Source organism: Haemaphysalis longicornis, unplaced genomic scaffold, assembly GCF_048455015.1.
Source record: "Haemaphysalis longicornis isolate Haplotype H1 unplaced genomic scaffold, Haemaphysalis longicornis Haplotype H1 scaffold_5, whole genome shotgun sequence".
Taxonomy (NCBI): Eukaryota; Metazoa; Arthropoda; class Arachnida; order Ixodida; family Ixodidae; genus Haemaphysalis; species Haemaphysalis longicornis.
In genome coordinates this window covers 111577625-111605211 of record NW_027526385.1, presented here as the reverse complement: position 1 = coordinate 111605211, position 27587 = coordinate 111577625, and the positions used below count along the sequence as shown (strand labels likewise).

The 27587-nt window shown below is 46.9% G+C and overlaps 1 protein-coding gene across 1 annotated transcript in view; it reads left to right on the top strand.

The window, feature by feature from the left end:
• The window catches only part of LOC144139858 (uncharacterized), a 150713-nt gene that overhangs the window by 6159 nt on the left and 116967 nt on the right, over nucleotides 1-27587 (top strand). Inside the window, exon 2 of the mRNA XM_077672104.1 lies at nucleotides 751-2218. Coding sequence (XP_077528230.1) covers nucleotides 751-2218 — 1468 coding nt within the window. The remainder of the gene's footprint in view (nucleotides 1-750; nucleotides 2219-27587) is intronic.

Sequence of the window (27587 nt, the reverse complement as noted above, 5' to 3'; positions counted from 1 at the left end):
GTGATTTACAAGTATTTTTATGTTTGTTAGTGTATATGACTCCCGGGTGTTTTTCCGCCTCAATTTTACTCCCCATATTGAACAGCGTAAAGCTGGCATTGTAAGTTTGTTTAGGTAGTAATTACTTAGGCAGTCAAACTCGCCATTTGGTTAGATGTATATCTCAAAATATTTGGTTTGTCAATACCTATTTATCGCAGACATTCAATGTTTCCCGAAATTAAAGCTTACTATTATATTCTGGGCTAGTTTGTGGTTATTAAGCTTTAATGATATGAATACAAGAGACTAGTACTGCGATTTGCGTCCATGTAATCGGCCATGCGCTGATGCACCGGCTTATTAGGCGGGACGCCTAACTAGAAAGGCATAGGAAGCGGGTCAGGTGTCAGCAAACACGGCTCACTGAATCAGATACCACGCGCGCTCACACGCGCTTTCAACGCTATTCTCGTTGAGCTACTAGCTGGCCACTCAAAAACAAAACGTGCCCCTTACTTGGAAAATGTAAAAATAAGAGGGACCAATATCTGACATTCCAAGAACGTGGTGCCCCAATGAAAAACGGGACTGCTCGGCATACCAGTATATAAGCGCCAATGTACGCTGGTGTGCGTATATTGAGGTGGTACTGAAAAAATAGGAATACAGCAGCTGCACAGAGTTTGTATTTTCTTGAATTGAAGTGCGTAGGATTAATAAATGAATGCTTACAGCGAACTAAACAATATTTGTTCATGTTCTTTGCAGGTGTTCCCACAAACGCTTGGATGATTGTGCCCCGCACAGACGAGGTGTTCGCAAGAAAAGTCCCAAGATACTTCATTACTTTTCGCCGTATTTTGCACTTTGCTCTCCCTCTTTCTCCCGAGAACTCGGAACGATGGCAAAAAGGCGGCCGCAAAGGACGATCGCTGCTGAAAAGTCCAAACTTTCGAAGGAGCCATGCAAAGCGGTTGGTGAAGAAACATTCCACTCGTCGTGAAGTGTACAGCAAAAGCTTTTTTGATATATTGAAAATGGAGAGGGATTTTTTTCAGCAACAAAATCAGGAAAAAGGGAAAAGTCCTTTTCCGCAAATTCTGCCATCCTTCAACGTGTCAGAGAAGGGGAAATACCCAGCGTCCCCAAGTTACTTCCTACTTCTATGTAAAGATCGCTGTATGACTAATTCAGGCACGAGAGTTTCTGAAACTCGTTTACGAGATACCTCTGGCCTCGACTCTGCAGACGACAACCAATCGGTGTTGCATGAATCAGAATCTGCTGAAAAAGAAGGGAAGCGTTACTATGACTTCAATAAAAAAGTCTTACCTACGCCGATGAAAGGAAGACAAGTACTTGTCAACGTGCGGAAACACAAAGAGAAGAAAAAGATTGGTGCGAGATCCGTGACAATACCCGCTTTGGAGAAAACTATCAAGCACCTTCAACAGGGGAAGAACGCAAAAACGAGTGAAACGCAACACTTTTCTAACAAACGAACTACCCACAGCCTTTCAAATTGTCCAAATAACCAGCGGAACTACTGGCACGGCGACGGTGTGCAGCTCTATATAGTTCCCGATCCAGACCGCCCGTCACAAAACCGCGGCTGGAAGCACGCAGAAAAAATAAGGAGCTCAAACAGACCGACCACACGTGGCCCTCAAACCGCGAACTACAATTTTATGACTCCGGGGTACCAAGCCTTGTACAAAAATAAAAGTGGTGTTTTCTCTAAACATGTACTAATGCGAAAGAAAAGATTCCTTAGAAGCAAGCGAAGACCTGAACGAACGACAACACTGGGCTGGCAGGAGCGAAGAGCCATTAGTGACGGAAGGGGCGCTCTTGGAGCATTATCGCCGTCGAGTGACCACAGATTTTACGGAAGTGATGTGGCAGAGAGAGCCAAACCAAAAGCTAGAGACCATCCTCCCGGATTCCCGTCGAAAGAACACGGAAGGCCACCCGAACAAGATTTCGCTGAGTTCACCACCCTTGGAGGCGTGAGAGGTGGCATAGACTTGCCCTTGCCATTCACGGAGTCGGTTCGTAGTGACGGTTGCCGCTGCGTGGAACACAACGGCCCGAGCGGCTCCGCGGGGGGCACCGAGGCTACGGCAGTGGCTTCAGACGACTTGGACGCAAAACCACGGGCTGGCCTGGAGTGTCACTGCGTAGGGGCTGCGGTGGAGGACGTGCCTAAGGACCTGGGGAGCGACGTCGTAAAACTGTGAGTGTACTACCACTGCGATGTCATGTTTAGCATTGCTGAGGGATACAGTCAAGCTCCTTGTGTGTCAAAGGTTTTAGTCCGGGCTTCCTAGCAATGAATCTTGAAGAAAGTAAGAAAGTATAGCTCTAAACACGAGAACTAAAGGCGGAGGTTATAGATGCGCTATACCTATAATAGAACTATAAACTTGTTGAGAAAGAGAATACGCATGTGTGGGACACATTACAGCGCGAACGTTGACTGAGGCTAAGGTGAAGAAAGAACGAAAGGCAAGTGCAGTAATGTGTTCCACTGCCGAATAAAAGCTGTGGAAAAAATCACAACGCTTGGAGAGTGACTCACCTACCTGCAACCTTTTTCAATATTTCCTGCGTTTATTCGGCCCGAAATTGTCTTTCGTGACTGTAATGGAGCTGTGTGACTTGCCAAAATCTATGTATTTCGAAGTAAACCAGGTTAATTTGTTGGTTCACGACGCTTAAATTTGCGGGATATCGCATAACAAAGAATTGTGGTGTTTGGTTTTTTTTTAATGGCGCAGTCCTACTTTTCATTTTTTTTACTTTTATTTGCTTTTTAGTTTGTCCCAGAGGATTTTCAATGAGTGGGGAGGACCGAGAATTGTCAGGTTACTTTCGGCGCCATATTTTGACGACTTGAGCAGTATAATATGTACTCGGTACACCATCTCATATTTTTCTAACAACAGAATCAAGACCGTTGCTAATAATTATTGCGGAATTTTTCGCTAGCAAGATAAAAATAAAAAGTCGTATGTCCTCTTTGTTTCGCGCTTTTTTACTCGCCCATGAAAGCAAAATATTGTCACCTGACAACGCAGAGATAGGTTGTCAGAAGGAACGTGTATTTACAAAAGACACCGCAGTCATCTGCACAGAGGCCGGTTGATGGCGCAAAACAAGTCGAGCCAAAACTCCAGCTTCGTCTTCCTTCGTTTTCTTCGCATCCGTACTTCAACAGCAATACGCACCAAGATAAACTGAGATAGGACATAGCTAGATATGCGGCTATGATAAACGTCAGTTTCTGGCGAAGCTGGCCGAGACGATTTTCGTCATGACGATTGGTGACGCTCATTGGCTATAAAAAGGTTCAATAATATTTCTTGTGAGCATTTCATCGACTTCCCGCTGAATGACACCCCGTTAGTTAAGAAACACGCGGTATGAGCGGCGACGTATAGGGCTGGCATCGCTGATGTTTGTGGGATGCGTTACAAAGGACATCTGACCTAAGCGATGGTTGTAGAAGGCAAAATGTTCCGACGGCTTGCAAGAAGACAGCCGAGCTACTGCGCTTGCTGATCGGAGAGGTCAGGAGAAATTATTGTCATAAACGGCTCTGTTGTTGCAAGGTTGCGGGGCTTGCCTTTACATCTTGAGCTGTGTCAATGGCCACGGCGGAAACTTCGCAGTCATCCAATGGGGAAAGCAGGGAAAGAGCTAGTCCTTGCGGAAGGATTTGGGCTGAGACTCCGAAATTCAGGAAAAGGAGTGTTGTGCGGTTCTGGGCAAACATTACGCCCGGAAAGGGGAGGGTGGCGTTGCCGTTGAGCAGCACGTTGATAACCGGTGAAGCGAAGTCATCACCATCCTTCACGGGCGGAGGTGAGGTCAGCGGAAAATAGGTGCCTGCTTTTCTGTCCAGTCGAATGTGCTCAGGGAAACAAAGCCAGGGCTGATGGTCTACATTAGTAGCAAGGGTGGTGGTAGCTCGAGACGAAGAAAACCTGAAGCGCAACCGATTAAGGCAGTGTGATCGACGAGAGAGTCAAGGCCGAGAATCACGTCATGAGGGCATGTGTTGAGGAGGGCAAACACGACAGGAATTTCGTGGCCGACAATTCCAACACGAGCATTACATATTCCGGCTACGGAGGTCATCGCAGCATCGGAAACACTCAGAACACGGCACGGGGCAGGCGTGAGGACTTTCCTTATGCGGTGGCGAAGTGGTGAGGTCGTTACGGACAACTGTGCTCCTGTATTGACAAATGCAGTAACCCGTACACCATCGACATGATAGGGTAGTAAGCTGTGTTTTCGAGAGAAAGTAGGGACAGAATTTTCGGGCTAGGTCAGAAACGCAGTGTCACCTCCGGGAGCTGCACTATCCACTTTTCTGAGGCGGATGGGGTTGCATGGCCGGGTATCGGGGAAGTGCTGCGAGGTTGCCGCGAGCGAGACTAACCATGTTGATGCCAGTGCAAGCACTTGAGCCGGGTGTGCACAGGTTCTGCATTCAAGGGTTGGACATCAGAACTTGGAGGAAAACGGTGCTGCGCATTGGAAGTGTAGGCGGAGTATAAGGGCCGGTAATTGTAAATCAAAGGACCTATTTGAAGGAGGTATCGAGGGATTCCTGCAATAATGAGTGATATGACCAATGCGGGTACAGTTAAAGCAGATGGGTTTGTCATCTGGTGTTCGGCATACAGGGGGACTGCGGCTGGGGTTACCGAAAGGTGATCCGGGATTAGGGGCGTAGTAGGCCAAAAGTCGTAAGTAAAAGGAGGATGCGGATTTATGCTGCTGCGGATTGGATTTAGGCCCTTCCTTGCGTTTTTATCGCGAACAACGGCCTGGATCACAGAGATTGTGGGTAGTTGGCAGCGATCATCTGCGCATGGCTCTGTGGTGTTCGGGGCCATTGCTTCTAGTTCACGACGCATGATTATCGTGATATGATCCGCAGACAGTGCGACAGGGTCCGCCGTACGGGGCAGAGGTCAGGGGAGATGGAGGTCATCGCAAGAAGACGTCGCAGCTGCGTCCGCGAGGAGAGTAAATTGGTGGGCTCCAGGGCGTCCGTTGGCCTGCCCAAAGTGTTGACAATCCTTGATGATTGAGTCCACTTGGCGCAATCCTTAAAAATTAGCAGGTGAAGTGCGTCATCTGGAGAGCCGTTGAGGATGTGGCCATCCTTGTCTTCCTCCAACATTCTTGTGTCAACCTTGGAGCATAGGACCATGACGTCCTGGATATAGGGGACGCAACATACAGTACAATATTGATCGCGTTTTGAGAGCGCTTGCTTTGCCGCTAGCTGGCGACCCACGGACTTTCCGAACACTGTTCGAAGCTGTTCTTCAAAAACAACCCAACAGTTTTGTCTATCTTCGTTGGTTGCAAAGCACTTTCGAGCCGTTTGTTTCTGACAAAAATAATAACATTGGCGAGCATGAGTGTGGAGCCAATCTTCTATATGCGGAGCCAGTCTTCTACATGGGTGTCGTCCGTTCCAATGCAGTTGCCGGGGCCTCGAGAATGGGACACAAGGATGAACGGTGAGGGGGATTCGTCTCCTTTGTAAGCATCGCGCGGCGTCGATCGTTGCGCCCACTCCGAAGTTCAGTGTTGGGTTGAAGCCGCGCTGGCAAGCGGCACAGGAAACAGCAAGTCCGCCTCCACATAAGACATCGCGTGACAACGCCGAGATAGATTGTCAGGAAAAGGTGTATTTAGAAAAAAAAAGGTATCACTGGAGCTGAGGCGGGTTGATGGCGCAAAAGCAGTCCAGCCGAAACTCCAACTTCGCCTCCCTTCTATTCCTTTCCGTCGGTCCTTCAACACCAACATATACCGAGATAAACATAGATTGGGCGTAGCTGTATATGCGGCTATGATGTGCGTCAGTTTCTGGCGAAGCTGGTCAAGAGAGAGAGAGACAACCTTTAATAGAAAAGGATGACCACTGGTCACGATGGGGGAAAGGAATGGGGAGGGAGGGTAAGAGAAAATAAACAAATTAATGCTGGTCGTTCTCAGTAGAGTCAATAACTGGGCCAGTTCGTGCAACCAGCAATTCATGGGCCAGTTCATGGTGATCGCAATAGAGTTTGTGCACATACACCAGTTCGTTCGGGGGAGGACCCGCTCAAACAACCCGTGCCAGACCGCTTTTGATTGAATAAACCGCTATTTCACATAATAGTTGTGCATCAGTTTGTTGTAGATCGGGATGGGGTTGGGGAGATTGAAATGTACGGTGCGTGGCGAAAGCTGGGCACCACCAAACTAGGTGTGTGAGGTCTGATGGCGTTGTGGTACGCCAATAAGGACATCGAGGGGGCAGGTGAGGGGTATACCACTTGCGAAGTGTTTCAGGTGTGTACGCTGAATTTGCAATATATTTGTTAATAAAAATTTCGCCTGAGCGGGGAATAGGAGGTAGGCAGCTGAGGAAGCCAGCTGGAGTTAGGGCTTTTAGACGTGTGCGTCGGTCTTTCTTGTGCTGGTGAATACGCATCGCTGGGGAGGGAGAGGGAGACCGCGACGGCCTTACCCCAGGCACCAGTGGAGGATAAGAGGGGGAACTCTCCTGAGCGGCCATATGAGCCGCCTGGTTGCCTGAAGAAAATGGTTCGTGGCCAGGTACCCAGTCGACGCGGATGTTGGTGTTGTTCTGTTTGAGAAGTTGAATTTGAAATAGAATTTCGTGGACGACAGGGTGGGTTGAATCATATGATCGCAAAGCTGTGAGGGCCTCGTACGAATCTGTGAGTATGCGTATGGAGGGCGGTAGAGGTGGGTCACAGTCAAAGGCGATAGCTGACACTGCGTTGTTAATAGCGTACAGCTCCGCATCGAGGCTGGAAAGTTCTTTGCCAAGTATGGTAGTGTACCCTGAGAGAACCGGTGCCTCAGGGCATGTCCAAGAAAGGCCCGCGCCGTACTGGTTTACGCTTGCGTCCGTGAAAATGTCCAGTTCGTTCTGAAGGCGATCCCTTTGAGACGTCGAATTCGCCGCTGTCGCAATAGAGTATTAGTACGCTCTATAGGTCTGCTATGCGTAGCAGCATCAATTGCTGGTCGCTGCCAGGGTGCTATGGGGACTGGGTAATTGGAAAGTACTGGTGGTCTTCTGGCGTCCCACGCTACTAAGGCGTGTCCCTGGTGTGTAAGGGGTCTTTTGAAGTCCGCCTGGGCTTTGGCCTCCTGAATGATGGCTTCAATAGGAGGAAGAGGTACAGCTTGCTCCAGTTTACCAATGGGTGTGTGCTTTGGTAAGCCAGTGACTGTCCTGAGGGTCGCCCGATGTAGCACCTGAATGGTTTTGGTGTCGGTCTTGTTGAGGTCGTAAGCCGTTGCACCGTACGTGAGGGTGCTCACAGTGACAGCCCTGGCCATATTCAAGATGGCTTTCTGCGATGCTCCACCATATTTATTCGACAATCGACGAATGGAGGGCAGTATGGCATTCCATTTCTGTTTTAATCTTTTGAGCCAGATGCCAGGACTGTTTTTTGTTCCAATGGGGAGGCCTAGGAGTGTAATGGGCTCAGTTGAAGCAGATACATCGCAGTTGACTAGGTTGACTACAATTTCTTGGGGCGGGTCAGGTGGCTTACAACCGTATACTGCCAGGTTTTTTCAGGTGCGAGTTGTAGACCTAGCTGAGCCAGAGTGAGCTCAAGGCTATTAGCCGCGGCCTGTAGCTCAACAACCTGGCCCTCTAAAGAATCAAAGTCGGCCGCTTCAGTCCAGACCGTGATATCATCGGCGTATTGGTGAAGCGGGCGCCTGAGTCAATTTCAAGTTGTCGAGCTACTCTGGTCATGGCCACGTTGAAAAGTAGAGGGCCTAAAATCGACCCTTGGGGAACACCGCGGTCGAGGTAGTAAGTCGTAGGTTCCCATCCAGGGTGCGAACCGTGAAGGCGTACAGGCCGGCTTTGGAGAAATGCTCTAATCCAATTTTGCGTGCGGGCACTGGGGTAGGCGCGAGCAAGTTCCTCTAGAATGACCAGGTGGCTAACGTTGTCGAACGCCTTTCGCAGATCAACCGCCATGATCAGGTCAGGAGTGCCGCGATGGTAGTGAGGGCGGTTAATTACCCTACGCAGAAGCCAGAGGCTATCATGCGTGCCAACATTTGGCCGGAAGCCTGTTTGGGCTGGGTGAAAATACGGTTGGACATATTCCAAATAACGTGTGAGCCGATTGTTGATAAGGCGCTCAATCAATTTGCAAATAACGGGCGTGAGGGTCAGCGACATTATGCTCGCCTGAACATCAAGTTTTGTCTTTGTTTTCTTTCTTCTATCCGACCGTTCCCGGGCACATAAATGGCATATATACAGGATACTACAAACGTGAAGCTTTGAAGTGCCGACTTTCTAGTTGAACTATGGACCCGGTACTCCTTTTTTTGATTTGGAAATACCATACAAAATTACTAACTTAACCTGAAAAAATCAACCTCGTTCATAAAATTCTGTTTCGAGAGGGAGCTTATGCAAAGGAAGGGTTTTTCGGCTTTTGCGAAATGGTCTCCGTCATCTTAAGACACTAAAGTTCACTTAGTGGATGCTTGCTTTTGAGCCTTCAACACCATACACAGGTAAATCTCGTCCTTGAAAGGACATCCAGGTCTTCAAGCCATGCTGCAGGTCGCTGGCAAACGATAGGCCATTTATCTCACTTACGGCAGCGCGTAATTTACGCTCGGAGGGAGAGTTATTACGTTAAAAGTAAACCAACTTGCGTGAGAAATATATACCAACTTAATCTCCTTTAATGTCGCTAGTGTAGAAGGCAGCCTAAATTCCAGGACGACGAGTACCTTGTACCGCAGGAAAAAAAAAATCGTAAGGCTTGAAAACAGCACCGTTACTTTCCAGTAATAACCTAATGAATCGAAATGGAGGTCTCATACGAATAAAAATATCCAGAACGTTGCAGTCAATGCAAGAGCAAAACCAAACTTGTACACCTCTTCACGGAAAGGCCAATACAGTGATTGAAACTGGGAGATTATCCAGGATTGTACAGATTGCGCATCCGAGAAGCGTTAAATAATTAAACGTCACTTCGACAGCACGGCCCTGATAAATTAACTTGTTTTTTTTTTGTACTCACGTTTCAACTAAATCCTTCTTGGGCAGCATTCCAGCCCTAACTGCCGTTTTATTTAGAGCTGTTACTCAGAGATACTGTCGAAAACTGCCATAGGGTTTCATTAACCTTTATCTGTACAAAATTTCACTGTTTTTATTTGGTGCATGCGCTAAAATACAGAATCAGCTGAGCGCGCTTTTTTTCACAGAAATTGCGATCTTCTCCGTGAGCCCTTTCCAATGCCTCTTAACCGCACCAACCCACGGCCCTTCGCGTTTGAATGCCTTTCTTGTATTACTGGGCGGGGAAATTTTCTTAAGGAGGTTTGCTCATCCCTTAACGTCGTAAAATAACATATGGAAGCACCAATACCTGAAATTGGCAGGCAAAGATGGATTTTATTTGTTCTATTTTTGCGATATTTATTCGGAGTAGAAGCAAGAAGTTGTAGACGTCCCAAAAAAGAGGGCGGACAAATACCACTTCCCAATCATTTTTCCCAGAAAACTGCTTGCGAAAGACATATCACAAACACAATGTAGACAGAGCTATTGGCCACGCCTCTATTTCATACAAAGTAAGGCGGAACGCTCAAAACCGAAGGGTTGCATGATCCCTATCAGAAAGGCCTGACAGGGAGAAAATGGCCAGCATTTTCTATTCTTCACACTTTTCTATCCGGCGGTATTTCAGGTTTCAGAAAAAAGGCGTAATTTGATTGTCTTGTTTGCTTGCGCGCTGGCGGCCGCATAATCGATATTTCTGATGAGTTCCAGAAATCTTTTCGAACTTCACAAAAAAAAATCGCGCAGCCAGTTCCTTGTGAGTCATGCCATAAATGACACATTATCTAAAAACGAATTCGTCGCAATCCCGCCCTGCTTAAGAGGAAGTGCAGCAAAACCGTATTAAACAACTACAAGTGGTGATGGAGAAAGGTGTGAAATGTTTCTCGTCGTCTTGGCGGGCTTGTCGCTTGCGCTCGGCTGAGTCACTAGATAATGCCACAGAGTATCGACGCTCTTCTCTAATATTCTTCCTTGCCGCCGCTATGATCATTGGTCAGTTCGCATTAAGTCAAATTGGTTTACTCTGCGACGGTTCATGGGGGCGTCATTTTGTTATTTATGCGTTTTAGCCGGTCAACTCTGGTGGCCTTACCTTGCCTTCCTTGCTTTGCGGTTGCGGGTGACTTACGTCGTTCCGAATGCGAATCAAAGATAACGCGTGTAATTGCATTTCAGCTGCAGAAGTGTGTTCCAAAAAGCAGTTTTGCTGCACCTTCGGTAGTGTTGTTGACAACCGTCCCGGTTGACGTTAGCGGAGAGGCCGTAGATGCGGCAGCTTCGCTATATTGGCCACCAAAACCGCCAAAATTGCCGTCATTGCTGACTTGCGTGCGTTAGTGGCGGTACCCCAATACCTTACCTACTGACACAACGCTCGGCTTCTGTGGCGGCAAATGCTGGTTCCTGCCTGGCCTGACGCATACGCTCAGCGTCTTGGACAAGAACTGCTCTATTTAGTGTGACTAGGTCTGCCTAGTCCTAAAAGATCATCTGCAAACATAATCTTTACCAGGGACATGGTGAGGGGGAGTCCCATTGTTTTCAAACTTCTTCTTATTCATATCTTATTCATAATGCGGTTTTGGTACTTGTTTCATCATTTCCTTAATCGAATTCTGAGCTCTATGATGTATGCTTGAGTAGCTTGACGCATGCGCTCGCCGTCTTAGGCCTTGGTGCCTTGGCGTTCTTGCCGACAGCAATGAAACTGTTTGGGGGTACAAGTATTCAGCTTTGCTCTAAAATAATCATGGATAGGAAGTGTAGCACCGAGACGTCCTACGAAAGGTACAACGTGAAAGTTGCCATACCTTTAAAGCCTTGTCGCCAATGAATTTTCTACTACGAAACTGCACTGCACCCCTAATTGCCCACACGGCCATTATTATCGCTTGCCTTCTTATCCGTGTTTTGTGTAAACCCTCGTTATCTTACTCTTCTACGCTCTTCTCTCTTCCCTCCTTTAAAACCTCTCATATGCTGCATGGCATATGCGAGGATTGCGAATCGGTGTGGATAGAAACGGTTAGTTCTCTACTTCCCCATAACAATAAAAAGTTCGTCATTGGTTGCATCTATCGTTCCCCTTCGTCTTCTCTCACTGAATTCCTGCTTAACCTTGATACTATTCTTAACCAGCTTGCACTCGAAAATAAGGACGTTCTGTTAATTGGTGACATAAACATTAACTTACGTGACACCGAATCTAACTCATCTACCGCTTACACAAATTGCTTAGCTGGGTTCAGATTCGAATCTCTGATACATTCACGCACCAGATGCGTGCGCACTTTATTAGACGACGCACTTTATTAGGTCTGTGCACTTTATTAGACGATGCACTATCTAACCTATCACCCCAACCTTTCCCAGCCGTTCGTGACTCACATATCACCGATCATTATCCTACTTTGCTTATTTTTGACGAGGACGTCCCTGAAAAACCCAGTTTTCATTGTACAGTCGGTAAAAGGCTTGTCTATAACACAGCTTTCGTACTCTCAGCCCTATAGTGCCCCGCCAGAGCAGGATTTGAATAAAACTACTGCGGAATTCTGAAGTCTTAGCCCTTCGCTTTTGCCTCCGACATGTTTGGAATGAGTATGTTCCGGCAGTTTTCGGATGTAGCTGGTTGAAGCCGACATCGCTGTTATAGACAAGCGTTTTACCGACTGTACATCCGTAGTTGATTCAGTAAAATCTAAAGGAGCTATAAGGGCGACTGACTGGTGTACCATTAACTCCATGCATGATGCAGAACTAGCACTGCAGCACTTTTCTTCGACGTTTTTAAGAGCTGTGTCATCTAGCACTACTACTGTTAAATATTAAAAAAAAGGTTCAGTTTCCCGAATAATCTCTGAATTACTAATGGACTTTTAGAAAGCATAGGAAAGACAGATAACCTCTACAAGAAAACCAAAAGGCAGGCCTTCAATTCCTGTTCAGCTAAGCGATGCAAAAAATACTGCTCGCTCCTAAGCATTCTTTTTAAACAGGCAAAAAAAAAAACGTTATAATGAGAATGAATTTGTTAAACAGAAAAATAACTCCAAAAAACCAAAGAAACTATTTAATACCTTCGTTAACACGACTACAGTTAATGCCTCAATACTAAAAATTACCTGCAATGGAACAAACCTAAATAAACCTACTGACATTGCCAATGCTTTTTGCGATTATTTTTCCTCTGTCTTCAACAATACCCTGCAGTCTGTGAATGGGCAACATGGTATACGCCATGCCAACCAATCTTTCTTTTTGTTCCCTGGTACGCAAGAAGAAGTGCTGTCTACGCTTGGTGCACTCAAAATAGGAGCCCAGGCCTAGATAACATTCCTGTTCGCCATTTGATGTTAGTTGTCGATTTAATCGTATATACACTTACCCATATAATAAACCTTGTAATTAGGTCTGGAATGTTCCCAGCTTCTTTAAAAAAAGCAAAAGTGATACCCATTTTCAAAAAAGGTGATCTTATATTACTAATTAACTACCGCCTCAGTTCCATTTTCTCCTGTCTGAGTAAACTAATTGAACAGCTGTTTTCCAAACGTCTTAATAGCTACCTAACTAATGTTAATATACTAAACCCTTGTCCATTCGGTTTCCGGTCTGGACGTTCCACTCACCTATCTTTGCTTTCGTAATGTGACTTTATTAAAAAATCTATTGACTCTGGAAATTTTGTAGGGTCAGTTTTTTTTAGACTTTACGAAAGCATTTGATACCATTAATCAGGAAATCTTGTTTAATAAATTAGAAACGTACGGCATAAGCGGACCGTCATATTCATTTATGAAAAGTTACTTGCTAAACAGAAAATACACTGTATATGTTGCTGATACTTTCTCTGAAACGAGAACATTTAATCAAGGCGTTCCCCAGGGATCAATTTTAGGTCCTTTACTTTTATTTTATTTATTAACAACCTTCCCGATTGCATTAATCCCTCTCATTGCGTTTTGTATGCGGACGTTACTACAATATTATTATCTAATAAATAAATAATTTGCCTTACTTCGAACTTGAATGCAGTGCTTAACAACGTTTTAAACTGGTGCCGTGACAATTACCTAAATATTAACCCGGAAAAAAAAACTAAATTTATGGTATTCAGGTCTCATCAGAAAACTATCACTAATTTTCCTAAACTAAAACTTCGCCCTCATTTAATTGCACCATGTGACCGCGCTAGATTCCTTGGCATTCATCTCGACCCTAACGTTACATATAAATCGCACTTTTCCAATCTTAAGCAAAAGACCGCTTTTGGCATACGAGCTTTCATCAAGGCTCAGCGTTTTTTTCCCTCATCATGTTTTGTTGTCTTTATATTCTGCTTTTGTTCACAGTCATTCACATTATGCCATTGTTTCATGGGGCAACGCGTACTTTTCTCACGTTTCATCGGTTCAACATATTTAAAATCTGTGTATTCGCATTATAACCTTTAGTTCATGTCGTTCTTCTGCTTCAGGCCTTCTACATCAGAATAACATACTCTCAATTAATGCAGTATTTCACAACAACCTGGGAATATTTTTACATATTATTGCACTCTTATCATTCTTATGATTTCATTGATCTTGTTAGTTTACGAATCAAAACGTTCACCAGATTTTCAAGTAATAATAATTTCTTATTGCCAAGTGTTCGTACTAATTACGGTACGAAAACATCTTGTTTCGCAGCTGTCACAATGTGGAATAATTTGCCTGTTACAGTTAAATTATCATCTTGTATTACATGCTTTAATAAAATCATAGAGAATTTTTTCTTGTTTAATTACAATCCTGCTTTTGTTTGTATTTATGAGTGACATTCCTGTTTGCTTGTGCCGTTAATTCTTTTGCGTTACTTCACACTATAACTTTTTTATATATATTAGGCTTACTGTTGAGTGCATGTCAAGAAGATTAACTTCACTTGTCTTTTTACTATTATGATGAGATATCACGCCCGTTTGCTGCTTTCACAAATTTTTGTGCATTAATATTTGAGGGTCCCCTTACAGTCTGTTGACAATTGGACCCTCGTCTGTATAATAGTATGTTAGTATTATTTTTATAAAATACACTTTCACTTCCACTTTCAAAACGGCACAAACACCTAGCTACAAAAAAGCCTTTTTGTCACAGAAGTATTGCTGAGTCTTTGTCAATATTACCTCGAAAGCTAGGAATAGAGTGTGAGTCATAAAATGAAAGAAGGTCACGTGTTCTGTGTTATCTATATGATTGTTTGTTCCCATCCCCTTCTTGCACTTGCTCCTGTGTGCAAGTACCAGGCCATTGTCGTCTCTAAGCTTTGTAATTGTTTTAATGCTGTGGGGCGCGTGTCGATTAAAGCTGCACGAGTAAGCCGCCGGATAGCCATTCCCACGGGGCTTGTCTGTCGTAAACCGAGGCCCTCGTAAAACACCGCTGGTGGCGAACACTCTTGATTCTGCGTGGCTCCCATCGTCGCGTACGTTGTTTACCTCTTCATGGCCGTGCGGATGTGCTTACAAAGCGAGAAAACTGCCTCGTACGCCCCCACGTAGCCTCTGTTTGACATGCGGACAAAACTATTGTTTCTGTACGCTATTAAGGTAGTAGTTGTATTTATTGTCATGTTGAAAATGGCGGATATGTGGACCCATTTGGCTGTATTGCGTTTCTAAGTACTTTCATTTTCGTAGTTAAGTACCGCATCTAATGCAAAAGATCAGCTTGAAACACACAGTTTCTACAAATATATACTAGATGTTTATCTGTCGATGCAATCCAGTGCCGACGTGGCTGCCGCCTAGCAGCTAGCAACCTTCTTCACCTACTTGGTTTGGCTACTCATACGACTCATTTTCCGTCTTCAAGCCAAAATTAACGAAAAGGATAACATTTTCGATTCTGTCGTCCCACATAAAGCTTGCTTATTATCCCTGACAAATAAAGACTTTGCAGCTCAAGTTTTTAATAACTAAAACAATTTTAAATCCTTTTACAATGCCGTTGTAATTTTTCTGCAACGCTGAATTTGACCTCGTTTGTGAGCCATGCCAAGAACAGCGGGAGGGTCCAGACACTGACGCCAGATTTCCTTCTAGTATGCATTAGTACGAAGCTGTATGGCTTACAACGCAGCTCGCCTACCCACGTACATTAGAAAAGTACAGCAATTTCATTCAGATAACTCAGAAAATTGGCTCAGATACTAAAACCTGCTTTAGTTTTTGGTGAAATTTCTTTGACAATAGTTTTTACGTGTTGTAAAGCTGTTTGCGATGGTTGTGCCGGCGCCACAATCTTTCGCGGTAGAAAGAGGAGCAGAGGTGGATGTAGCGAGCAGACCGAGTTTGGTGGTGCTTGCGGGAAGATACCCATTCCACCGCTGAGTGAGCCGGAAGCGAGCGAAGGCGGTTGGGCGACGTTCGAATAGAAGCCGGCTGTCAGTCCGGTCGCCCGTGCTGCCCAATCACGAAAAATGGGACCTCTACGCATATCGATGCTTGCCTGAGCGCATGCGCACGCGTTGTGTGGCGTTGTAGTCTCGCACTCATCTTAAGTCGAAGCATATTTCGCTAGGGTTTTCCGAATTTTCCTAGTCTTCGAGAAACAAAAACGCCTAGCGGCACAGCTCACTTTATCGCGAATGCTCAGGAGAGACCGGTTCCAACTCTATTTTATCAAGACTTCCTTAAAAATATTTAAACAACAACTAGCCGCTAAGACGATTCTATTATTGCTGAGTTTTATTTACTTGTCAACCTTAGCTAGTTCAATACGAAGTCATAAATATCACAAACTTCACCTTGACTCTGACTACATGGACATCTACGGGAGAAGTATGGTAACAGAAAATTGCCCTAACCTTTTTGGTTGTCCAAAACATGTCAAACACCCATTGCGTAACAACTGGCCGCTAAGATGAATCCAATATTTTGACCAATGATCGTTTACAACAACGTTTTTTCTGAAATTTTTCAACGTGGTGAAAACGCCATTATGATTTTTCAACGTGGCCGCCAATGAAAACTTAGGATAGCTCAGCGAAAAGCCCTCATGGCAACAGAAAGCGCTCATTTCCGATACACATGCGCAAGTGCCTGAAAACGGAACGTTGCAGCCACGGAACGATGCCGCCACGCCAAGTGATTAGAAGAATAAACTTCAAAGTCGTTGATAGGATGGTGACAGCTGAGTACGACTCAGTATTCGAATGTTACAGAAACCACGTTTTCGAATGAAGCAATCTGCTCAACGGCCTCAGCGAAGTAAAATCACGTACGCATCCATATGACCGAATGATAATTTTGTAAACGGCGGTCAGTTACTAATGCGGGGCTTTCTCTGGCCCACTGATGGCGTATGTCACATCTAAAACGCTTTCCCTAAAAGCATATCTTCCGTGACGATCATGATAATCGCGGGTGAAGTGACAGAAAAAAAAACTTTTCCTTGGTGCGAATGCAACCTCAGTCCCTGGTGTTATAAATTCGTTATGTATCCGATCTCTCCAGTACAATACGATCGAAGCAGTTCGGATATGGAGAACCGTGTATGGACGTGCAAAATTAGAAGAATCATGCACCCCTCCTTCAAACGGCGACGATGGTAGAACGCGAAACTTTCTTCAAGCGAAATAAAATGGCGAAGCATTAAAGTCGAAGCCACTGTGACGAGAAGGCCAAACTGTGTACGAGTCAAAGCGAGATCTCAATGGGTCAAAGTTCGGGTTGTTTGTGAGTTCCCGTCCGAGCACAGACGGCAACCAAAGAATCCCTAACGGGAAAGATTCGCGTCCAGCCATTAACGTCGGTAGACGAAGGAGTGCAATTTTTTACACTTCAGGTATTTGCTTAAGTTACTTGTCATCTTCAGGGTGTGTTGCCTAATGTAACCACTGGTGACATCAGGCAGCACGTCATTGCTGATTTGGCGCCTAGTTCAAAGGCACAATTGCGCACACAAGATTCGTTCGAGGGTTGCTTTGGGGCGGGGCTCGTGTACTAGTAATATAATTAGAGGTGTTCTGCATGGTGCACTGTTCAATAGTTTACGCCACTCACGTGCTCGATCAAGTTAAGCAACTCTTCGCTTTCGGTAGCAGTCGCGCTCCCTGACCACCGGGCTTTCCCGCAAACCAGTAAGACGATGCATGCACAATGCGGATAGGATTGTTTAGGACGTGGTCAGAAACACATAAAAAGAACGTGTGTGTGGTTAGAAAGCTGAACAGTAATGGCTCATGAGCACCTCCCGTATTCAATGACGTTGTGGCCATTACTCAAGCGTAGCTAACTCAAGTAAACGAAAAGCATTGTTTACTCAGCTCACCAGGCTAAAGTTTTGGGAATGCAGGTTATCTTCTGACATTTTGTGGGGATACTAACACAAATTTTTAAGCGAAAGAGTGTGTGAGGAAGTGCTGTCGCCACATAACTCCCCTATCCGAATTTTCAGACACATTGAAAAGTCTGCAAGACAAACGTTTTAGTAGTAATGGCGCATTTAACCTAAACACAATAACGCTAACAAAAAAATAATAATTGTAACCAAGACATTGGTGATGACAGTTTACAATTCGCAGTCCCCGACAGCGTGAAAGCTCATAGCAGACCAGTGTGACGTCTTCACATTTCTTACGGTGACCGCGCATGAAGCGTTCTGTTTGCTCTTCTGCTGCCCATTACCGACAAAAATAAGGAGGTACACTTCCTCTAAAGACTGAATGAATGAGTTCCTTGAAGAAACAAGATCTTGCCAACCAGATATAAGTGTCTTATCCACGCGCTTGGTGGTCCCCTTAAAAGTAACTCCTGAAACGGGGAATTCTTTTAACACAATTTTTGAAGGAAGTTCCTGCCTGTAAACCACCTTCCCTCTTCCTTCTACGCAGCATAAGCGTCGAAGCGGTGTATAGGATGAGAAACATGTTTCGTTATCTATTTTACTAATTTGCGCTGCTGAGCACAAAGTCGCGGGTTCGATTCCCGGCCGCGGCGGCCGCTTTTCTGATGGAGGCGAAAAGCAAAAACGCCCGTGTGTACGAGATTTCGGCGCACGATAAAGATCCCCAGGTGGTCAAAATTAATCCGGAGCCCTCCACTACGGCGCGCCTCATCGCCTGCGTTGCGTCGGCGCGTTAAACCCCACAATCAGTCAATCTATTTTACAAATGATAAACAGTTAGCCAGGCTTCACCTTCGTAATGTCGCGAACGCTGATGTTAACAACGAAGCTCCCTGGCGATCACTAATAACAAGGATTAACTTCATTGAAGTACTCAAAAGAAGCAGTTCAATTCTAATTCGAGTTAATTCGTTTTTGCCGTGTTCCACTGCTCCTGCCATATACTCGAACCTTTTCAGTTTCAGGGCCCCGCCCTTGTTCACGAATGTGTTCATTTATTTTTTTTTTTTTTGACAAGGCAAGTGCCTTCTTGTATTTCATCTATGAATCACCCTCGCCTGGCGAGTTTTCGTGGAACCTTGATATAAATATAACCTAGGTATTAGTGTCTTGCCTCAAGTATGGTTAGTGTCTTCTTTTTGCTCAACACGGTTGACAAGTATAAACGATGCCACCAGATTTAGTACTTTAGAGGGGCTTCGCCTACATAAGCGTCTCGTTGAAGTGTTCTTTTAGCTTGCTGCATGTGTGCTTTTCGATTGCTCTCGTATTCGCTGGACATGCCCTTTCAGCATTCGCTGCAACCACGTTACCGCATTTCGTCCCATGAAAGCCTCGATAAAGAGCAGATTCTCTGTCCAATTTTCACGCGGAACGTGTACGGCGCAACTCTTAGAAAACAACACGGTCCGCATATCCGCTGTTGCTTGTTTTTGGCATAGTGGCTCGATATCAATTTTTTCCTCCGAATTAGTAAAGGTCCGAATGGTTGCCTTTATTCTAGATGCGATTTCAAATAATGGTATGCCACTTTGTCTTGTATCAGCGCACCAAGAAGACTCCTTCTATATCGCAACATCACTAGGGTCTAGGTTACTAACTGGTGCTGGAAGGAATTTTACAAAATTGCTCTCCATCAGTAAAAGGGGTTCATGAAACATCTGGGTTGGCCATGAGCCCAGGTACTTCCATACTTGCAGTGTTTATTGCGCCAACAGTGTTAAATCGATATGGTTTGTTGTTTTACAACCAGCTCAAACCCAAATTTCGCTTCCGCTCCCAAGAAAAAACAAACGCAGATATTTGCATTTGTGTTTTTGCTACATAAGCGTGATAATGGTTACTACCATCCGGTTCATTGAGTGGATTCTCGAGTTGATTGAGTACGACTAAACGCTAACCAAGGTCAGGTGTTACTGACTACAAAAGAACTGTTACAATAATGTAGCCTGTTATTTTATGTTGGTGATTTTATTTTATAAAGATATATTATTTCTTTCGTGTTAAACAAAAATTAGGTGATTAAATTTGATTTGAGTTCTTTTTTCCTCTTCATCGCACGTTCGCGTGTCCGCAACCACCAACTCGCCCAGTTTCAGGACGCATGGATTTATAGTACTTTGGGAGAAACAAAAGATTATACCAGCCGATATATGCAAGGCATTTAGTAATCCTTAATAAAGCAGGAGCAGTATGCAAAAGCTACAGACACATCAGCTGAGCCTGCAAAGGGGATTGCGATGGTCCTGTATTTCCTTGTATTAGAAGAAAAGTGGCCCAGAGGTCTCCACCTGTGCTATCAAGATTCATTGATAAATGAACAATGGAGCGCGCCGCTTTTAGTGCATGCTTCACAGTCTGGGGCCAGTTCGCGTATGGGCTTTTGGAATTAGTTACGAGAACCCGTCTCCACCGTTGACATGGAAGCGCATAGTTAGACGCGGGAGCATTTTCAATCGATAAATAAATAATTAAATAAATAAATAAATAAATAAATAAATAGGTGGTGGTGGTGAAAACGTTTTATTGAGCTGGAACGGAGTTAGTTGAGCCGTTCCTCTCTTGTGGGGGGCGTCCTCAGTCCAGGAGGCCCTGGGCACGTGCGGCCAGTTGCGCCCGGGATATCAGCTGTTGCTGGTCACCCAGGTCGCCGCTAGCCAGCTGGCCCTCCCACTGCTCAGGGGTTGGGTTGGGAAGGGCGAGTAGAGTTGGGGTTAGGTGGCACTCCCACACCATGTGGTATAGGGTGCATGGGGATGGGCAGTGTTTGCACTTTGGAGAGTACTGTGCAGGATACATAGCATGAAGGCGTGTGCCATGAGGAAAGGTGTTGGTTTGCAGCCGTCGTAAGATGCACTCGTCGGTCTTGGGAAGGTTCGGATGGGGTGGAGAGAAGTGCTGGCGTTGTCGGCGTAAATGGGCAAGGATGTCAGCGTAGCGGAGGGGTATGGGCGGAGAAGCACTTGGGTCGTCGGCTCCCGTGGGTGCCCGGGGTATGAGGGCGCGGGCAGAGGCGTGGGCCGCCTCATTCCCAGGGAGAGCCGTGTGACCCGGTGTCCACACGATGCGGATATCGGGAATTGGCGCTGATCGTTGGGCAAGAATGCGGAGGGCAAGGGCCGAGATTCGTCCAGCTTGGTAGTGGCGGCAAGCGGTCTGGGAGTCTGTCAGGATCGTCACATACTCTAGATCGGTGTGGGCGGCCAAGGCGATTGCAATTTCTTCTGCTGTTGTTATGTTGTTGGTAGGGGTGGTAGCTGAGTTCACAAGACTTCCTGTGGAGTCGACAACGGCTGACGTGTGGGCTGAGTGAGAGGAGTATGGAGAGGCATCCACGTATCGAGTGTCGTCCCGAGATCCGTACTTGACGTAGAGGTGGGCAGCCCGCGCCTTGCGGCGGCCTTGGTTATACGTTGGGTGCATATGGCGGGGTATAGGGGAGACAGTGATGTGACGACGGATAGCTGGTGGAATGCGTTGAAGAGTATGTTCCGGTGGGGGGAGCGGGTAGCCGAGACGACTTAATATTGAGCGACCGGTGGTTGTCAGGAGGAGGCGTTCTTTTTGGCTGGTGAGATGCGCCTCGATAAGCTCCTCAAGGGTGTTGTGAACCCCGAGTTGTTGGAAACGGATTGTTGACGTGGTGATAGGTAGCCCAAGTGCCATTTTGTAACTTCTCAGTATGAGGGCGTTTAATTTATTACTTTCAGCAGGTTTTAGTGTGAGATACGGCGTGCCGTATGTTATGCGACTTATTAGGAGAGCCTGTACAAGGCTTACAGTGTCGCGCTCCTTAAGGCCTTGACGGCGGTGGGTGATTCGTCGAATGAGGCCGACTAGTTGCATTACGGTGGTTTGCAGTTGGGTGAGAGTTGCGTGGCCAGCCCCATCTTGTTGAATTTGAAGTCCTAGTACCCGAAGAACGGTCACCTTGGGAACGGGTTTACCCTGTATGGTGAGTGATGGCTCAGGCGGTGGAGGTGGGCGTCTGCCACGAGAGCGGGCGCGGAGAACGAGTAGAGACGATTTTTCCGGGGCGCAAGTAAGTCCGCAGGTTGTCAAATAGGTGAGAGTGGCATTGATAGCTTGCTGGAGTGAGTCTTCCTGGTCGCCTACTGATCCACCAATAGTCCAGATGGTGAGGTCGTCGGCGTAGAGTGCGTAGTGAATGTGAGAAAGAGAGTCAAGAGCTGGTGGTAACCCGAGAAGTGCGACGTTGAATAGGAGTGGGGATATTACTGAGCCTTGTGGCGTGCCCTTGGGTGGTGGGTGGAAAGCAGAGCTACGGAGGTCACCGATTCCGATCGTAGCTGTCCGGCCAGTTAAAAATTGACGTACGTAGTTGTAGGTGTGGAGGCCGCAATTGGTGCTTTGTAGGTTCTTTAAGATGGCAGCATGGGAGACATTGTCAAAGGCTCCTTTGACGTCTAGAGCCAGGATGGCTCGTGGGGTGGATGTGCTGAGATGGTCCAGAACCTCTTCTTTGATTTGGAGCAGGACGTCTTGCGTTGAAAGGTGAGCTCGAAAACCAATCATGGTATGCGGGACTAGATTGTTGTCTTCAAGATAGGCTGTAAGGCGAGTATGAATGAGGTGTTCGTAAAGCTTGCCTAGACATGATGTCAGGGAGATCGGGCGGAGATTATTAATGGAGAGCGGTTTGTGAGGTTTCGGGACAGTGTTATATCCGCATGTCGCCACTGGGCTGGAACAGTGCCTTGGGTCCATTGCGAGTTGAAAAAGTCGAGTAGTGCTTGGAGAGAGTCGTTGTCGAGGTTACGCAGGGTTTTGTTATTGATGCGGTCGTGGCCGGGAGTGGTGTTGCGGGTGAGCTTGGCCAGGACGTCTTGAAGTTCTTGAATTGTAAAAGGGGCATCTAGGGTTGGATTTGGGGCCCCTGAGTAGTCTGGATGACCTATTGTAGAAGAAGGGGGAGGCCCAAATAGGGTGGTTTTGATATCGGAGAGTAGCTGGTCTTGGGGTCCGGGGTAGTTGTGAAGCAAACGTTTGAGGTGATGTGCCGTAGCAGATTTGGAGGGTTTGTCCCCGAGAAGCGATCGCAGTATGTGCCATGTCTTTGTAGTTCCAAGCGTTCCTTGCAAGCTGTTACAAAAGGTAGCCCAGTTTTGCTGATGTAGCGTGAGGGCGTATTGGGCTGCCTCTTGGGTGATCTCGTTGATCCGGCGGCGGAGTTTCTTGTTATGTTTTTGTTTTTTCCATCGGCGAAGTAGGCCCTTGCGGGCGTCTAATAAGTGGAGAAGATGAGCATCCATGACTGGGTTTTCGGAGGTAAGAGGGAGAGTTTTGCTGTGCCGGGATACGGTTTCTTGAATTTGAGAGACCCATTGATCAAGGTCCGTGATGGTGGTGGGGAGTGGGTTAGGATCTTCGCGAAAGGCTTTCCAGTCAGTAAGGGTAGCTTGTCCAATGCGCGTTTTTGCTTTATGTTGGGGGAGAGTCACTTGGATGATGTGGTGATCGCTTCCGAGGGTTTCGTCGAGGCGTTCCCAGATGAGGTGGGAGATGTTGCGTGAGAAGGTGAGGTCAGGGTTTGTATCACGGGTGACGCTGTTGCCAATTCGAGTGGGAATGGTCAAGTCATTCCACAGAGATAGTTGGTGGTGATTCGCGGTTGTGAACAAATCCTGGCCTTTCCGTCTGTCCGAAGAGTAACCCCATGAGGTGTGGGGGGCATTGAAGTCCCCCAATAATAGTAAAGGGTGCCTATGAGAATGACAGAGGGCACGTTGGACGAGGTGGTCGAGGGAAGCTAGTGATTCTCGTGGGGGGCTATACACGTTAAGCAAGAATATACTAGGCATGGTAGGCGAAGTAGGAAGAATTTCTATAAATGTATGGCCAATTTGGGAGTGAATGTCGATAATCTGCGCGGTGAGATGGCGTGCCACCAGGATTGCCGTGCGAGGGGAGGCTGGTGAGACGTGTGTTTCGTAATCCCGTAGGGTGACAGGGGCGGTATCAACTTCTTGGAGGGCAATGACATCTGGTTTTTTGTCCTGACTGAGATGTAAGAGGGAGATACGCTTGCTTTGAAAGGAACGACAATTCCATTGCCATATGGTTAAGGGACGTTGTATGGCTTGCGGATTATTATTCATGTTGGAGTGCATCAAGAGTTGCTGCCATTTCCACGTCTCGTTGAGGGTAGGTCTTCTGTTTCTTTGGATATGGTGTATGTTCTCGACTTGAGAGGTCCGAGACTTGTTTCGTAAGGTTCACGAGCGCTGAGTTCATGGCCGTGATTTGTTGTTCGATTGCCTTTGTTCGTGTGGTGAGGGCGTCCTCTATTCGGAGGATGAGGTTGGTCGTTGTGGTTTGGGCCTCTGTGATTTTTCGATCGATGAGGACGGTTGTTTCCTCGGGCGATTGGAAGACTGGGAGTGTTTTGATCTTTTCTATTAGTAGCGCATTCTGAGTCTCTATCTGAATTAGGCGTTCCTGCGTTTGATGTTCAAGCTTGTCAACTCGTTCCATCAAGAGATTGAGTTGTCGTTGAAATTGAGCTTGTGCTTGGGAGAGTGTCAGTTCAGAGGGGGAAGAAGGCGGGGAAAGGGGTGTGTTGACAGGAGTAGGTAGAGGGGGGAAGTCGGCATGCTGAGCAGTGGGAAAAGGCGCAGCCACTTGCGACCAGCTTACCTGGGTGACGTGGTGGGAAGGCTTGGCTGGTAGAATGTTGAACTTCTGTGCGACGAGGTCGGCCGAAGTCTTGGGTTTCGTTGTTTTTCGGGGAAGAAAACGCTTGGGGCAGTCTTTACTCGCTGTGATGTGTGGAAGGGAGCACAGCTTGCAGCTGGGCTGGCAGTTGTGGTTGGAGGAGGGGCTCGGGGTGCCGCAAGCGATACACTTCGGCTCGTCCGGCCGCGGGCAAATGTCCTGTCTGTGGCCTACGTCGCCGCAAATGCGGCAAAACTGCACTGCTCGTCGGTACGGGCGGCACCTGGTCAGCAGACAGCCCACCTTTACGTAAAAGGGCACGTGGGGTCCGTGGAACGTCAAAAGGGCTGATGATGTTCGTCCCAGTAGTCTGGCGTGAAGTAGGCTGGGTCCATTGGCTGCCAGGAGGTCGTTTAGGTCTTCGTTGGAAATGCCTTCATCGAGGCCGTGTATGACGCCGCGAACCGTGCCAGGCGGGGGTTTCAGGTAGGGCGACAGTTCCAGAATGCCGGTCGTGAGAGCAAGTTGATCGACAGTGCTCAGCAGAAGGGCGTGATCTTCATTTGCAGTTGAGGCCACCAGCAGATTTTGTGCGGGTTGTATTTGCAGTGTTATGGACGCGTAGAACTGTTCTGGAGGAAGCTTGCTAGCTGCAACGAGTGCGGTCACAATGTCTTTAGTTGAGCAGCGCGCGACCGTGCCTGCGGCGCGGGGACGGTAGACGATGACGTACTCAGAATCTGGTAGGCTTGGGGTTACGGGCTTGCGAACGCGGGGCTGGCGGAGTGCGGGCAGGATGCCGGCAGCTGACGCGGAGCCGACAGGGGCGACTGTGGTGGCGGCAGGGGTTGTTGGAGAAGCGGCGTTCGGCGCGGCGGATGTTGTAGCGACAAGCGTAGGAGACGCACCTTTCGGCTTTGATTTGTTATTCTTGCGAGCTTGGATAATTTTCGTCCAAGGGCCGTCGGGATTAATCGTGCGACCGCTTAGTTCGTCGAAGTCCATGCTCTGAGTGGTTGTGTCCAGGGTAGACAGGAGCGGGTCGGTTGCTGCAGGCAGGGCAGCGGCAGGCCCGGAGGCTGGCAGGTTCGGCGGCGCGGCGGTGGCCATTAGGGCTAGCGCCCCGCCGGCACGGTGGAGTGTTCAGACAGCCACTAATTAGTCGGATGGGCACTCACAGACAAAAACGAGGTATCCCCAGGTAGCGTAACTCTTAGCGGATGCAATATTCACACAAAAAGAAAACAGGGAGGCGATGGTACGGCCCAATGGGCAGTTAAAACGGGAGTCGGTGTGAGTCGTGACTGCTTGCGGCGGCCCCCAATAAATAAATAAATAAATAAATAAATAAATAAATAAATAAATAAATAAATAAATAAATAAATAAATAAATAAATAAATAAATACACTGTTTATCTTATTCTTCATGAAGAATAAAGGGGGGCCTGCGGAAAACAGCTGCGCTATTGCAGAAAGCCCGCATCCCCCAATCGCGCACAGTTCCGTTCACCAGCCGTAATGTAGCGCACATTTGGGGCACGGTGAAGACAAAGAAACACGCAACACACCACCGATTGTCAACTGAAGTAGCACAAACAAAAAGCATACAAAACAGGAACGACGTTGAATTTGTTTTGGCTCGCCGCCACGTTTTGCTCCAATTCTCGCTATCAATAACCAAGGTATACGCGCGCAGCTTCCATCCTGTGGAGCGAGGGAGATAGAAAACGGCAGCATGAACCGGCGGCAAACACGGCGTTGGGAAAGTAAAACGCTCACATGCCAAACAGCTCTTTGCTTATCAATGTTGGCTAGACACGAACAATCGCAAGCTATACCTACTGTGCAATGGCGGCCCGTCACCAGCACGCGCAGCATGAACTGAAAGCAATCTGAAAGCTATGCCCCGCTTCGTAGTATTCCAATTTACCTTTGTAGTAAACACGAGTACTCCATTTTCTCGCTTTTATACATAGAGCCAAAGTGTTTGCATTATTCCGACATACCCCAGCCAAAGTCTAGCGCTTAATCATACGTATCCTACTTTATTTCCACGGGTGTACAACCAAGGCTACCGCATGTAGGGTTTACAGCATCTACGGTTCCGTGTTGATGTCAGCAGAAGCAATGGACGCCAAACATGCAACGCGGCAAGCATGCGGAAATGCAGGGTGCCAAAGCGCCAAGCCGAAAAGCATGGATACTTTAAAGTTATTCAAACAGACTGTCAGGCGGAACGGTCTTTGAAGCCCGTGCTCCTAATTAGTTATGCCTCGCCGTGCCATGCCTGGATCTGAAGCTACAAATAGTAGTTCAAAAAGCGCGCTCCACGTAAAGGGGGCATCTGTGATGTTTTGACTGCCCGTTTGTAAACACACTACATGGTGGCGCAGGTGTCTGTCGTCAATGTTTCTTTGTGATTTGTTGTTTTTGATATGTTGAAATTCACTTTCAGGCGGATGTTTAATATTTTTGTGTGGTGAGAGGACCGGAATCTCGCCGCTTGAACGTTCCCTTTGCTTGTTGCTCCACTCTTCAAAAAGAAAGTGTTTTTGTTTAGAGCGCCTCTCTGAAATTCCTTCTGCAGCTCTTTCAGACTCCTAGCTTTAGCTTTCCCATCCTTCGGCGCTGGCGTCATAGATGGCGCTGCTTATGTCAGTCGTGGTTAGCGCCTAGCTGCCGCTTTCCGCGCGACGCTTTGCACTTTATTTCTATCGTCCTGCTACCATTAGAAAAAATAAACTAAAAAAATAATAGGGTTTAGTTACGGCGTGTGTATTACGTTCCATTTAAATAATAAAACGGCGAGTTTACGTCTAAAAGAGCACGAATAGTTGCAAGCAGCCTAGAGTCGTAGAATCGTTCCTTACCCGAGATGTCGTGCAGGCCTCCCAATGAGGCAAGTCAAATATGCGTAGTCATACATACGTAGTCAAATACGTCTCCGCACTCAAATATAAATAGGTGGCTGATGTAGTTGATGGCTTCGCGTCCTACGTCTAAAATTTTTTTCGCTCACAGGAACTCACCATTCTGTATTTGCGAGTTACAATGCAGAAGTTGTTAATCTCTAAAGCAACTTTGATTTGACTCTTTACGGACATGCTAGAGCCACAAAATGAGCTATGCTTAAGAGTAACGACACTGACGCACGGCGGCAGCCATTTTGGTGCCTGACGCCAGGGTGGCCAGCTTTATGCGCCCTGTTGCGGCTGGCATTGACAGGCGGGATTGGTCCGGGAGCCGCTTGGCAACCATGAGAGCTGGGTTTACTTTTCGAATATGTAGAAACAGCGCGGCGGTGCGATGCGCACAGGCTCGGTTAGGCTAGCGTATCTTATTTAGTGGCTCTAGGTTACGCGCAGAGCCAC